This window comes from Sceloporus undulatus, chromosome 6 (assembly GCF_019175285.1).
Source record: "Sceloporus undulatus isolate JIND9_A2432 ecotype Alabama chromosome 6, SceUnd_v1.1, whole genome shotgun sequence".
NCBI lineage: Eukaryota > Metazoa > Chordata > Lepidosauria > Squamata > Phrynosomatidae > Sceloporus > Sceloporus undulatus.
In genome coordinates, this window is record NC_056527.1 from 77,921,411 (window position 1) to 77,935,754 (window position 14,344).

A 14,344-nucleotide genomic window follows, 5' to 3' on the forward strand; every position below is an offset into this window, starting at 1 on the left:
CATTAGAAACTAGGGCACAAATCAATGGATTCAGATTTTAAGAACAATTCCATCAAAAGATAAGGAAGAACTTCTGGATGATGAGAGCTGCTCAACAGTGGAATAGACTGCCATGGACTTTCTTAGGTACAGCTTATTATTATTTAATTAATTAACATGATTAATTTTAATTAATTAATTCCTTCTCATTTGTCCAGTCAAGTAATTTTTGGTCTCACTAAGCCCTCCAAAGTAGGATTGCAAGTTTAGAGGCCTCACTTAAGCTGTAACTTGCCAATGAAAGTTGGCCTTCATTTAAAAATAAAATAATGAATTATATGCCAAAAGGGGAAAGGGAAGGGAAGGTAATATGGAAGTACAGAAGTAATTTGATGTCTTCCAAAATATCAGGGAGAAGGTATCATCTGAATGTAAGCATTGCTCACAAAATACTCACATCTCTAAAGCTAAGTAACCAAATCAGGAACAAAGAAAACTGACCCACTGTTGCAGAGGAGAAAACTTTCCCGTTACGGCTTTCAGGACTTCTTGACTGGCAACACCACCAAGTGCTGCTGTGAGGGGTGCCAAAGATCCTTGAGCCATCCTTGAGAGCCATTTCACAATGTCTTCATTAACCGTAGGCTACAATTTTGAAGGAAATAAGTAACATATCTGTAAATTAATATCAGTAAAAATCTGCACATTTTAACTGGTTTTATCAGTGAACCATAAAATATAAAAGGACAACAGAACATATATGGAGTTAGAGTTAATTATCCATCCAAATTCAACTCATGACTTCCCTCCTTTGGCACAAAGATGGGTAATCTGCAACACTAGAACTACATGGAGGAGATAGAACTGTAGATAGAAAACAGTGTTTTATTTAACAACTTGATAGCCAAGATGTCAGTGTTAAGCTAAGTAATCCCACAGTGAAGTGAATATACATTATCATTTATAGCATTTTGAAAGTTTACCCAGCATCAGCATACAACATATAATAAATTAGAGGATACTGATATCACCCAATCATTAAACAGCAGTCATTAAGCCATAACAGAAAATTACTAAGCTAGTACCAAGTAAAAAATATTTGTGTTGAACATTGGTCGTAAATTTCAGATTCACATTGTTTTTAGTGGAAAGCACCAATTAGTTAATAGTAGGGTTGGAATCCCCAAAACTGCATAGTTTGCTTTTCCTTGGGATTCTTAAAAGCTTAATAATTCTGCAGCCCAGTGGAGTCAATTTGGGGGGTAGGGGGGGGTGGCCAACACCAGGTGACACCCTAGAAAAGGGGTGAAACCCAGTCCGGCCCTCCTTCTCATGAGGCAGGGAAGGGGTGAGCATGCCCCTCCAGGTTCCACCACAGTGGTGGCTCCCTCCTGAGGAGGAAGCCACTGCCATGATGAATGAGAAGGGCAAATGCACCCCTCCAGGCTTTGCCAGGGTGGCAAAGGAGAAGGGTGAGTGTACCCTTGTGGCCATCACCACTCCCCCAATAGTCCCCCCTGCCTGCACTAGGCAACACCTAGGATGGGGACACCACTGTCTACTTCTGCAGCTTTTAACCTGTTTCCTAGTTGAGGATAATTTTCCTTCAGCATGGTTCTACCTTATTTTGCTCTTTTCTGCGACCTTCTCCTTCAAATTTAGGCAATGTTTTAGTTTAGGCTGTCAATTAAATGCATGGTAAGAATTAAATGAAATGCTGAGAACTGAAAAGCTGTATCCTGTTCTGTGTAAATCCAAGTAACTGCACTAACATTCTTCCAAATGGAAGCACCCATTCCCAACAATTTTCAAACAAAAGACTCAGCTGTTCCCCTGTTCATCTAGAATCAATTGCATCAGAAGCACAACTACAGATGAAAACAAAAATAAACTAAAAGAAAAACATCAAAGAATCTGCATTATTGTTTGCATTATGATCATATGCGTAATTTGTCTTATGTGGTGTGCGTGTGTGTCCAGAACGGATTCCCCATGTAAGGCAAGGGTGGATTGTATCTCATTCTCTATATGCAAATATTCCAAAATCCAAAACACTTCTGGTCTCAAGCATTTTGGATAAGGGAGATTCAAACTATATAGACACTACTGAACTCAAACCTAAATATAGTAGCTGAGATAGAACTACTCACTTTGCCTTCCAATGTTTGGCTTAAAGACAGTGCTATCTTCACCATCTCCTCAGCATCCTGAATGCACCTAGAATCCAAAACAACAAAGTAAAACAAAACAAAAAGCATGGAAAATAATTACTGCTATTCAAATGAATACATGTGTTAATACAGTACTGAAGTATGAATGCAAACCAGGTACTGCTAACAGCTAGATGTCCAGAGAATAGAAATCCATGGTTACCCAATACAGTGGTACCTCGGGTTACGAAATTAATTCGTTCCGCGGCTAATTTCGTAACCCGAAAAACCTTCGTAAGCCGAATTGCCATAGGCGCTAATGGAAAAAATAGCTCTCTGCTGCCCTCCGGTGGCGGCCTTTCCATTTAAAACAGCGCCGGGGTTTTTTCGTAACCCGAAAAAACCTTCGTAAGCCGAAACAATAAATCCCTATGGGATTTTTTCGTATCCCGAAAAATTCGTAAGCTGGGTAATTCGTATCCCGGGGTACCACTGTATTCACCTTCTGTGGATTGATCAATGAGAATAGAGGATCTTTCATGCCCCTCAAATGCCACTGCTACCTTCATCTTGAAGTCATAACTAGCAAAGAAAAAAGCTGGTGGGCACTGTGCTTTAACAAGCAGTGTAAATGAAGTACTATGAACGGAACAACCAGCAATTGTCCACAAAAAAGTAGTCTCCTGACATGAATGTCTAGTCGTAACCAACTGTAGGGGGCAGTGCTCATCTCCATTACTAAGCCAAAGAGCCAGCACTGTCCAAAGACAGTGGTACCTATCTATCTACTTGCATTTGCACGCTTTCAAACTGCTAGGTTGGCAGAATCTGGGACTAGTGACAGGAGCTCACCCCATTATGCAGCACCCAGGCCTTGAATTGCCAACCTTCTATCTTCTGAGCATCAGAATTGGCATCTTAATCAGTAAACCACAATACTATCAATAAAATAATCTTCTTTTGCAAGAAGTAAAACTGGTATTCTTAGTCAGCTATGAACAGAGAGACAGCTCAACAGAGGGCTTTACAGCTCTCCCTGTTTGCAGCTGAACCACAAGAACACCTGGTCATTAGTGAACAAAATAGATCTGAGGAAATCCACTTTCTTTCTTTCTTTCTTTCTAGAAATACTGATTAACTGAGCACTATTTGGATTCCCTCACTAACTGTAATATTCATGCAGCTTTATTACCCAATATTTGGTATACGACCAAAATTTTCCTGAAACTCATTCAAGGCCAGCATGGCAATGTGAATCTGCAGAGGTGTCTGTAAAAAAAAAAAGAAAACAGTGAATAATCAGAAAGATATTAAGCAACTGCATATTGAAGAATATTTCAAAGGGTCACCAGATCATGTAATAACAAGCGTCTTATGACATCTTAATGTGCACCAGAACTATTGTAGTATTGGCTTTCACAGACAAGAGCCAAATTCCTCCAGTGCATGAACTGGACATGACTGTGCTACAGACCAGGAAAATGGCAGAATAAAGCTGTTATTCTTAAACATGTTCCAAGACTCTTGGCTGTTTTCACTAATTATGTGCTCTCTTTCCATATATTCAACATCACAAGAATTAAAGCTGTTCTAATAAATAAGGCTAATATTTTCTGCTTTAAAGCTTCTCATTTTTAAATGCAACTGATAAGACTGATAGTTTCCAAACTATACATGATGTATAATTAAATTCATTCAGCAAGCAGCGGTCAACAGCCATTGGATGAATATTGTGATACCTTATCCTTGAGCAGCAATGTTCATAAGACCTTCCCTCATGTTATATTGTGATACTGAATTAATCTTGTATTTATTGAATTGCTTATCGTATGAATTTAGCAATTTGTTTTGTACCACACTGCTTCTACAAATGTGTATTTAAAAATAAATAAACTGAGAGCTATTTGACTTCACCATTAAATTTAGCCATTAAGTCCGCACTTGATTATGGAAAAGTAGTATGATGCCAAGGAGGCTGTGGTAATGTTAGGGTTAGTTGTAAATTACTGTCTTGGTGCAGTAAAGGCGGGCATGTGGGTGGACAAACTGAGAAATAATCCATATTTCCACAGGGGGGAAAAAGAAAAGAAAAAGAAAGCATGGAGTAAAATTACAACCTGATCTGATTGGGGCTGCACTTTCTCTCAGGGACCAGGTTTGCAGCTTGCAGGTGCTCTTGGGCCCAGCACTGCTCCTGGAAGGTCAAATACCTGCTGTGGCCAGGAATGTCTTTGCTCTTTGGCTGGTGTGCCAGCTGCACCCCTTCTAGGGAAGGCAGATTTGGCCACAGTGATTTATGCTTTCATTACTTTTGAACTGAATTACATAAGATGCTCTAAATAGTGCGTTACCAAAACTATCCAAAGCTACAGTCTGGCATGTATTTACGAACCAATGTTACTGGTTCTAAACCAGTTTCCAATTGGTTGGAGTTCAGTTCAAGATGAACGCCTTGATCCACAGCTTGGGGCCAGAATATCTGAAAGACTACCTCCTTGCATATGATCCTATCTGAATTTAAAGCTCTTCAATGGAAGCCCTATTGCATGTCCCTTCATGACAAGAGGCTAGGTTGGTGAGCACACATGAGACAGGACTTTCACTCCCACCCAAAGGAAGTCAGGTTGGATCCATCTTTGATGAGCTTTTGGCAGGTAGCCTAAACTGCATATGAAGCAAAGTGTGTTAAGTATTTGAAACTGTTCATAAAATTGACATTTTAAATTGTTTTCCATGTAATTTGTTGTATGTAATTTTTTATATACTGCTCTATTATTTTTATCAATTTCTGTTATTGATATGCAGACTATGCTAAAGAGATTCTTTGAAACATTTTATAACCTTTTAAAACACCCTGCAAGTTGACACATGTTAGAGTTTTTATGACTGTATTGTATTATAGTATTGTATTTTATCACTGTGCTGGCTGTGTGCCATAATAATAATAAATGAATGGATGGTTAATTATTTTTCATTTTTAAAATCCATTTTATTATACGTTGCCTTGAAAGTCCTGGTGAACAAAGGGGGGGGGGATAATACTCCTTGAAACCAACTTCTAACCATGAACATGTTTACATATTGCAACATGTGTCATGTCCTAACCAAGTCTCTCACAGATGTTTATACAGCCAGTTTTTTTAAATAAAGCTAGGCTGCAGAAATCCATAATTGAGATCACATAGACCGCTGGCCAGCATATATAACAGTTTGACACATTGTAAGGAAAAGATAAAATAAAAATTGACTATAATACCATTAGAACTATAAACTGAAGCTATAAAAAGTACTTTAAACAAGAAAAATAACCTCAGGTTTGCTGAAGTCTGCAACAAGACATCTTGGGTTGATCAACTGCTTCCTCAGCTGTTCCTAAGGGAGAAAAATATTCTATTTGTACATATTTTCTAAAGAACAGAGACAATGAAACTGCATACAAGCAAGCTGCATTAAAAGTGCATACATCATTCTAGGATTAACTTCCATTAATTTTCACAAATTGAAACTGCAAGGAGATATAAGTGGAATTGGATTAGCTGTCCCTCAAAACAGTGAGACAGTGAGTGAAGCCAGAACAATCTTCCTGGGACAGACCAGAAGATTCCACTAGGAAAGACTGTTGAGAGAGGGAAATCTCAACCTCTACCACAATTCAAAGTTAACTGGGAGCAAAATGTCATTCGGTTTTTGTTACCAGCTATGACCAGTTCTATACAAGAAAAGAAAACATAATTAATTAAAATAAATTAAAATAAATGGACAAGGCAAAGTATAAAACAGATTATAATACCAAGTCAGGGAGGATACTGGCTAGCAAACAAACTTGTTGGATAGTACATGCAGCTGAACAAAATACAGCAACATTAAAAACAGTTGAAGGTTTTCCTAGTAACACACTAGAAGAGGCATGGCTCACTAATTCATTTTCCTTCGAGCGACAAGGACACCTGCAATCAGAGAAGCAGATTTTCTGAAATCTTCCTTCCAACACTGCTCAAGGCAGAATACTGAGTTATGCCAGTGTCAAGGGTCTTTGATGCTTGTGAACTGAGAGTGACAAAATATAGTTTGCTGATTTATATGTACAAGTTCTGTTAATTAGTAAAGAATTGGTAATTAGGCCAAGATTCTGTTGGTATTCAACATCTAAGATGCATTACTTAAGTACTGCTCTGGTTGTCTTAAAACCCAATGAGATAAGATGCCTAGACGGCAGATCTATTGCTGGAACTTCCAAGATCACTAGTGACCATCCTGATTTGAAATCATCCTGTAGAATAAGGTGATAAGCTAAGATAACAGGAAGGAAGATGAGTAACTTCAGACAAAAGCTGAATATGGCAAGCCTGAGTCTACCTTCATCCTTATAGAGCTCAACTACTAAATGGATGATAGTATTTGTAGTACTCGAGGGCACTTGAACCACAGTCCTCAAAAAGTTGGATTGTACTGTACTACACTGGGCCCTCAATATCCATGGATATGGTCTGCACAGATTTCAGCATCTGCAGACTGAAATTAAGAAACATTTAATTTAATTTTTTTTTAAAACCTGCGATTGATGGCACCAGGATGAAAAGCAGTCTCAGAGCAGGAAGGGAGGCTGGAGCAGGAAGACCCAGACACCAGGGACACATTCTTCCTGCTTCTGCTGCAATTTGGCTTCAAAAGGGCAGTTGGTGCGCTTCCAAGAAGCATGGTGCTTGCCTACTCCTCCCTCTTGGCTTATTGAAAAACCCCACCTCCATGTCTGATTGAAAGCAATCCCAGGAAGGAGTTTTTAAAAGAGCAAGAAGAAGTAAGTGCTTCTTGTTCTGGCAGCTTGGCTCTGCTGATGCTGCCTTCCAACTCCTGATTTCCCCCACTCCAGATGTCTGATTGAAAGCAATCCCAGGAAGCAATAAGTGCCTGGATCTGAGAGCTTTGCTTTACCTGTGCTGTTCTGAGAGAACTAATGTTGAACTTAGCTTATTAACAAATATTGCTAATACTTGTCTTCCAGAAGAATACTTACGAAGTGAAATATTTTAGGTGTCTTTACTTGGACAGCTATGCCACCATGTAAGTAAGGTTCCATATCTGTAGTATTCCCAATGCTAAAAGAATAAGGTGATATCACTGAAAGATAGAAAAAGAACAGAGAAAGTCTGACGTCAGTGGACCTAAGATGTTCACTACAACATCCATATGAACAGACCAGAATTTAATTTTAAAAAATAATTTTATATATTATCTAAAATGTAATTATTTTTCAAAGACACAACAATAAACATGGCCTCAAAAGTGACATTAATCCATATTCTGTACTAGGAAAAGCTAGATTCTCTTGCTCATACAGCCATGCAAAATAAACAGTTTGTTCATGCTTAATCATGGGGAAGAGTTCTACAAGGAGTTTAAATTGAATATCTGCTTTGTGATACAGGTCAGCTGGAAAATACTTCACTTCTGATAAACAGCAAGCTGATTCATTTTCAAATGATTTAATGTCAAGAGTTCAAAAACAATAGAATACAAAGTCACCCCTGACGCTAATAAGGATATTTAATCTCCATACAGGTAAAAACATGTACAGCTGGCCCTCTACATTTGCAGGTTTGACATTCATGGTTTTGGTTATTCGCAAATGTTGCCCCTTCCACCCTGGAAAGACTTGGGAGAAGTTTCTCTGAGGCATTTCCAGGATGGAAAGGGCTGGAGAAAGGGAGCACTCCTCTGCCTCAAGTTCCTCCCACCCTAGAAATGGCTGCCACGTTGGGGGAGGGAGGTTATTCACAGTTTTTTCCACATTCACAGGGATCTTGTTCCACTAACCCTCAGGAATGTGGAGGGCTGACTGTACTTAGATATTTGTAAATCAAGATAGGTAATCTAATCTCAAATTAATTTTAAGAACATATACATCTCATCCCACATAAAGTTTGTTTTGAAACTTCTGGAGTGTAGGGGGCATTTTGAAAAAAGACAAGTGACCTCGTGAAATTGAGAAAAATTAGCTATACAGTATAGTAAGATCTGACTGAACAAGGTGGGACAAGGATGATCTGGGTTCTCTACTCAACAGCAAGCAAGACCTAAGGAAAAGGGGGCCAGATTTGCAGTGATCTGTCTTGCTTATGTGCTTCTGACCCATCCTGGGGACTTCCCGGTTTTAGGTGTATCTGAAGATATTCATGAGAAAACAGGGGCTCTTCTAGCATACTGTACACCACAACCAAAACTTGCTATGCAGATGGACTTTAATGCTGAGGCTCTCCTTCTGGGCATAGCTCAGAACTCCAAAGTAACCAATTTCTACTGGTGTCTAGCCACTTTACCTGACAGGGCCCACTTTGGACCTGTTTTACTGTGCTGGGAGAGATAATTGTGATGTGGGCAAATGTTTGATGTTTTCACTGTCATGAGCCACCACCTTCAGATTTACTGGGCCTCAGAACCTCTGAACAGGTAGGGAACCAATTAAGATGGTCCACCCCAGGGGGCTGATTAGCCCAAACAGTCTCCTGAATCCTGACAGCTCTTGAGACCATTTACCATCAATCAGACCTGAACAAGTCCCTGAGTTTTCAAGGGGGAAGTGGCCATAATACAAGTGAAAGGACTGCTAGAGCAGCATTGTTGGAAAACACGGGTGGAATCCATTCCATGGCACTGACAGTGTGAATAAATTAATCTCCTGTGCCACAACATCATGGAGTTGTCCAACAGAATTTTTTCTAGTGCTTAATGATACATTATGCTCTGGTCAAAGGCTCACAAGAAGAAAGTATAGACCACTTGATAGCATACCGGGCCTAGTACTTTCGCAGACACAACATGGCTCATATCTGAGCAAATTTGAATGCCACAAGAGATACAGGACCAATTGATTTAATTGTGGCCTATACTTATTGCATTTTAATGAATACTTTTAAATTATTAAAGTTGTGGACTAGACTCTTGGAAAGGCAAGGAAAGGAAAGGTACATACAGATCTACCATCTGTAAGTTTGAAGGCACTATTTCATAGGTGCTTCTAGGAAGGAGAACTTCAGAAGGTGATACTGTCACACCAATTCTTAGCTTTCTTTTCTGTATTTATGTCCTGGGTTTCCTAGGCTCTATAATTATCACACTACTTGAAAATTAAGAAGGAATGTTGGCTGCCAGAATTAAACTATTTCATTTTATTTTTTTGCTTTCATAGTACACTAATTTAACCCTTTCCCCTAGTTTCAAACATTTTGAACCCGTACACTCATGAAGGGTAACAATACCCTAAGAACAATAACTTGGCTGGTAACGTATCTAACATCAAATTCCAATTTGAATCCCTACTCCTATTTCTCTCAGCCCTATGAATTCACCAATTTTTCAGTACAGAAAAACTACAGAATTTAGCCATACCATGATATAATACTACAGTGTTGCTAAGAAGCAACCCAGGGCAGCAAACACAATTGAACAACATGAAAGGAACAATGCATATCATATTGTAACAAGTTGTTTTGCCACAAGTTGAGAAGATACACAAAACAACGCTTACCAGTTATTTGATGTGTGGTTCCATTTAAGCATGACATTCCATTAATCTCCCGGAAAGTTACAAATTGTCCCGTTTCAAGTTTATGAGGATTATTGTCAAGGCAGGTGACAATACCAGGATTGGACTGAAATTAAAATTCACCATGAAGTTACAATTCAAGTTACAAATTGAGGCAGAGGCCAAACTAAATGAAAATAATTCATAAACATAAATGTAAATGTTTCCATATCTAGCTACCATAATGTCACCTACCGCTAATTCACTTTTCCCAGGGAATATAGTTACTAATGCAGACATTATTATAGCAGTACAGAGCCATAACCAATATCTGTGATGTTTTAGTAGCAAAAACAGTGCAGCACTTAAAGGTAAACAGCCCTCAGTAAAACAGAATAATTAATCCCTACTATTACTTTAGAATTCTTATTAGAGCACCAGTTGTGGCAAAAAAATTAATAATAATCAAGTGGTGAAAAACCATCTTAAAATCACTGCTTGATCAATGGAGCACAGGGGGTCTTGGAGATTTCTCACCACATGGTCATCATGAGCCGGGGTGAATTGGAAGCAGTTATCAACAACAACAACATGCTTGTAAGAAATTTAAACACAAATTAAAACCAGTTAAAGGTGTAACTATTAAAAAGAGAAGAAAAAAACCAATAGATTCTACGATTCTAACTAATACAGCAAATTATACAATGTCCTTTCCCTTCAAGAAAATCAGCCCTCAAAGGCCGGTTAAAAAAAAAAATCTTAAGCGGCCTATGGAAGGATCCAAAAGGGGGCATCAGTTTAACCATGCTAGGAAGGGTGCTGGGGAAAGCCACTGAAAAGGACAGGCTCATATGAAAAAGTACAGACCCATTATATAACCCAGGCTTGACCCGTATAGAGTTTTTTAGGTCGTAAATAGCACTATACACTAATTTTATATTTCTGTTTCTAGTTGATGTTTTCTATATACCATAGCATTTCTGCTTTAAAAAAAACAATACAGGCCTGTTACAGACTGCCAAAATAAAGCTGCTTCGGGTCTCTTTGGAGGTCCAAATGATGCATGCACCCTAAGAATCCGGAAGCTGCACCAAAGCTGCACTCCAGTGCTTAGGAATGGAGTGTGGCTTTGGCGTAACCTCGGGACTCTTAGGACCCATGTATCATTTAAATAGCATACCTCCAGAGAGACCCAAAGCAGCTTTATTTTGGCAGTCTGTAACAGGCCACAGTTTATGTTATCCTCATTTGTTTCCTGTAATAGCTACTACTATTGAAGCCCTTTTTCAGGGGGAAAAACAACCATGATTTTATACAAAAACAGTGCCAGCAAATCAGACCAAAAGTCTATGTAGTCCACATAATCATCACTGTGGCCATTTGTTACATATAACCATCTAACAATTTTGTTTTGAAGTTGCTTGTTTACTTACTTGTGAAAACAAGAGTTTAAGCTATATTAAATATTTAAAGGATATATAATACAAAAATGAAATTAAGCCTTAGCGGTGCACATCTTTGTCCTCACCTGAGATATGTTTGCAATGAAGATTTCCTTTGGTTCCTCTCCTGTAGTGTCCAGCACTTCAAATTCATCACCAAAGTCACAAAAGAGACGTGCCCACATTCCATATACATCTGCACTTATGAACTATAAGAAAGGCAAAACCAACAGTCACTAGATTTCTTGAGTTTGGACCAAAGATTTTATTTTCAATTCTAATGCAAACACAAAACAGAGCCCTGTAAAACATTACCACACAGCAGAACTCTAGAGGAGGGGCTAGTTTACTGGCAAAGCATGCTTTCAATGCTGGGTGTCTCGGGTTAAATCCTTATTCTGCCTGGAAGTATGTACAGCTTGTTGTTACTGTTGTGTGCCTTTCAAGACATTTCCAATTTATGGTGACCTGGTCTAAGGCAAACCTATCATGGTCTTTTATTGGCAAGATTTGTTGAGAGGAGCTTTGCCACTGCCTTCCTCTGAGACTGATAAAGTGCTACAATCAGTCCATATCAGCAGTACTAGGCTTAACAGTGAAGACAGACCTGACTGATCATCTACAGTTATGTGTAATGTAAGACTATCTGGAATTGCCTGCCAATGTGCAACTGGCCTGCTCTTTGGTGTCTATTTATCTCCAGAACATCTCCCCAAATCCCTACTTTATTAGCTCCTCATTTCTGCTAAATAGTACCAGCTTCCGAAAGGCAATTGAATTATGAGTTGTTCTTTAGCCATTTGGCACCAGCATATCCATGCACAAATCAAACAGTGGTGAAAGTTAAGACTGCCTGCATAGAAGTAAACTGTCTTATATTTAGCAGGTAAAAATTATATGAAGCATAGAAGAAGACATAATTAAGGAAAATTCTAAAAAGAGAAACAATATGTTGCATTACCTTAATAGGTGGGTGTTGTGCATGGCAAAAGTCATTAATCTTCTTCTGCAGTGATAGCTTCATCTCAGTTACTATAACACACTTTTGAAAGAAAAGTTTCAGGGGTAAGTTCTAGGCTATCAAAGCCAGATCACAAACTATAAATGTACATATTTGCAAGTACTGTATTTCTTCCAATGTAAAGTATACATCAAACAAAGATTTATATTTTTCTTGAAATTGAGCCATCACAACGAGATATTCCAAAACTGAATGTGAGTAAATAGAGAATTTTGACTCTTTTCACTGAAACACAGTTGAAAAAAATTATTGAAATTTTTTTTCACCTATTTTTATTGGTCCCTTGTATTATAAAAAGTGGGTCCATCAAGGGGTCAGTTGTATCATATAAATTTCCTCTGTAATTCTCTTCTCATTATTATGTTTCCAAACATACATAAATGCTTTTGGATGTTGCCCCTCTCTACGTTTAACTTACCATGACGTCATTTCTTGATCAGATCTGATGCTACAGAGGTATTCTTGTCAGTGGATCACCAAGCAGTCAGTATGCCAACCCTCACATTTACAAGGACATCAGCAACAGAACACATGAACAGGGCAAAGGCAATGAAATCTCTCTTACTGTCATTGGTTCAACCTGTTCTTCAAACCTAGACCTAGACAACTACTTGCTTAGAAGCAATATGTCACCTTAAGAGCTGGATTCTAAGGTCCAAATGGGGAGTTCCATAATTGTAGTGTTACAACTGCTGACTCTGTCATGGGTCCTCTTAATTCTTATCCTAATGAACTACAGAATAAATAATCAGGGAAAACAGCATGGCATCTCTGAAATGCACAGAAGATCCAGAAACTAAAGAAATCCTTTAATGTGTATACGTACACACACACACCCCAGCTATGTGCCCTGGTCTAAGTAAGAATGACCCAGAGAAGCAATTACCACACCACTGTTTGCAATGATGAGACTGTCTGACAATACATTCCAATGCAGATTGAGACAACTATCCGCACGGGTTTTCCATGTACTGGGCTACTCAGAAAACAAAGACATACGAGTTCATGCTAAACAAATGAGCTGGGCCTTATTCTGTGCTCAAAGAGGACTCTGGGAAGAGGATGGATATAAGTCAAGAGTGGCCACAAATAATAACTGGCTACCAAAGTAAACTGAAATCTGTAGATCCTGGGCAAGCGAAGCATTTCAGACAAATGTCTTGTACCTGGTACTGCCTGAGGAAAGAGATGTCTGTAACTTCATTTAGTGGAGCAGTTGATGACATCACCTGCACATATGGGTTCAGCTCCGCAATGTGATGGTATGTTGCTTCAGCTCTGAAAGACATTTTTCATTATATTTTTAACAAGCTATAGTTATAAACTTGACTTTTTAAACAAAGCCTTTAAAAGAACACCTGGTTACATATGCAATCAAATCAGTCATTGTTAGAGCATCAAATATTTAAAGAGCGAAGAAGAATCACCAGCACTCGCTTAAATTTAAAAAGCATCTAGTTGAGATTTTTACTTACCATACCAAAAAGTCATTTGCGAGACTGTAAAAAATCAATAAAATCTGGACTGGCTTTGAGAGCACATTAAAAATTGTGAAACACATAATCAAGATCTAAAATACCTAATATTAGCTGGGCTCTTAGCTCCAGTACTTGTTTTTCTGATTCAAATGATGACTTACCGTATATACTCGGCTATAAGTCAACCTCATGTATAATTCGAGAGCAGGTTTGGGGGCTAAAACTATGGCTTTTGATATGACCCATCTATAAGTCAAGGGTAAAATTTAGGAGCATGTGACAAAGGATCTACAGGATGAAGCAAAAGAAAATGATAGCAAAGAACCTAACAAAATTCCAGCAGGCATAACTGTTTGTGCTCCCACTAAAAGATGGATGGATGAGAGAGCAGCCGGGGGGGGGGGGGGGGGGTGTCATTGATTTCAGGACAGACTGCACTTTTGCCTCTCACCAAGGGATGGCTCACTTTTAATTAGAGTTAAAGTACAGTACTTACACTGACCCGAGCATAAGTTGACTCAGGTTTTCTGGGTCAATTTTTTGACTAAAATTTCTAAACTTATACATGAGTACTTTAAAAAAAACCTACTAAAGTACAGACAGCGATCCACAGTGGAACAACTTCTTTGCTGGCATTTGAGTTTTATTTTTCCTACCATTGGAATCAACTGGGGGGGGGGGGAATAATGTAAACTCCTGGCATAGTTTCATGGGCTGTTGGAGGGCAAAGGGTACTTTGGATCCTACATACT

At 38.7% G+C, this 14,344-nt stretch overlaps 1 protein-coding gene across 1 annotated transcript in view; it reads right to left on the reverse strand.

The window, feature by feature from the left end:
- The window catches only part of UBA6 (ubiquitin like modifier activating enzyme 6), a 37,349-nt gene extending 23,546 nt beyond the window's left edge, over nt 1-13,803 (reverse strand). Inside the window, exons 1-9 of the mRNA XM_042475483.1 lie at nt 13,281-13,803; nt 12,055-12,135; nt 11,180-11,302; nt 9,655-9,778; nt 7,144-7,247; nt 5,439-5,501; nt 3,322-3,398; nt 2,130-2,196; nt 481-624 (exon numbers count right to left, since the gene is read on the reverse strand). Coding sequence (XP_042331417.1) covers nt 481-624; nt 2,130-2,196; nt 3,322-3,398; nt 5,439-5,501; nt 7,144-7,247; nt 9,655-9,778; nt 11,180-11,302; nt 12,055-12,135; nt 13,281-13,403 — 906 coding nt within the window. The 5' untranslated portion in view covers nt 13,404-13,803. The remainder of the gene's footprint in view (nt 1-480; nt 625-2,129; nt 2,197-3,321; nt 3,399-5,438; nt 5,502-7,143; nt 7,248-9,654; nt 9,779-11,179; nt 11,303-12,054; nt 12,136-13,280) is intronic.
- Between the last annotated feature and the right edge of the window lie 541 nt (nt 13,804-14,344).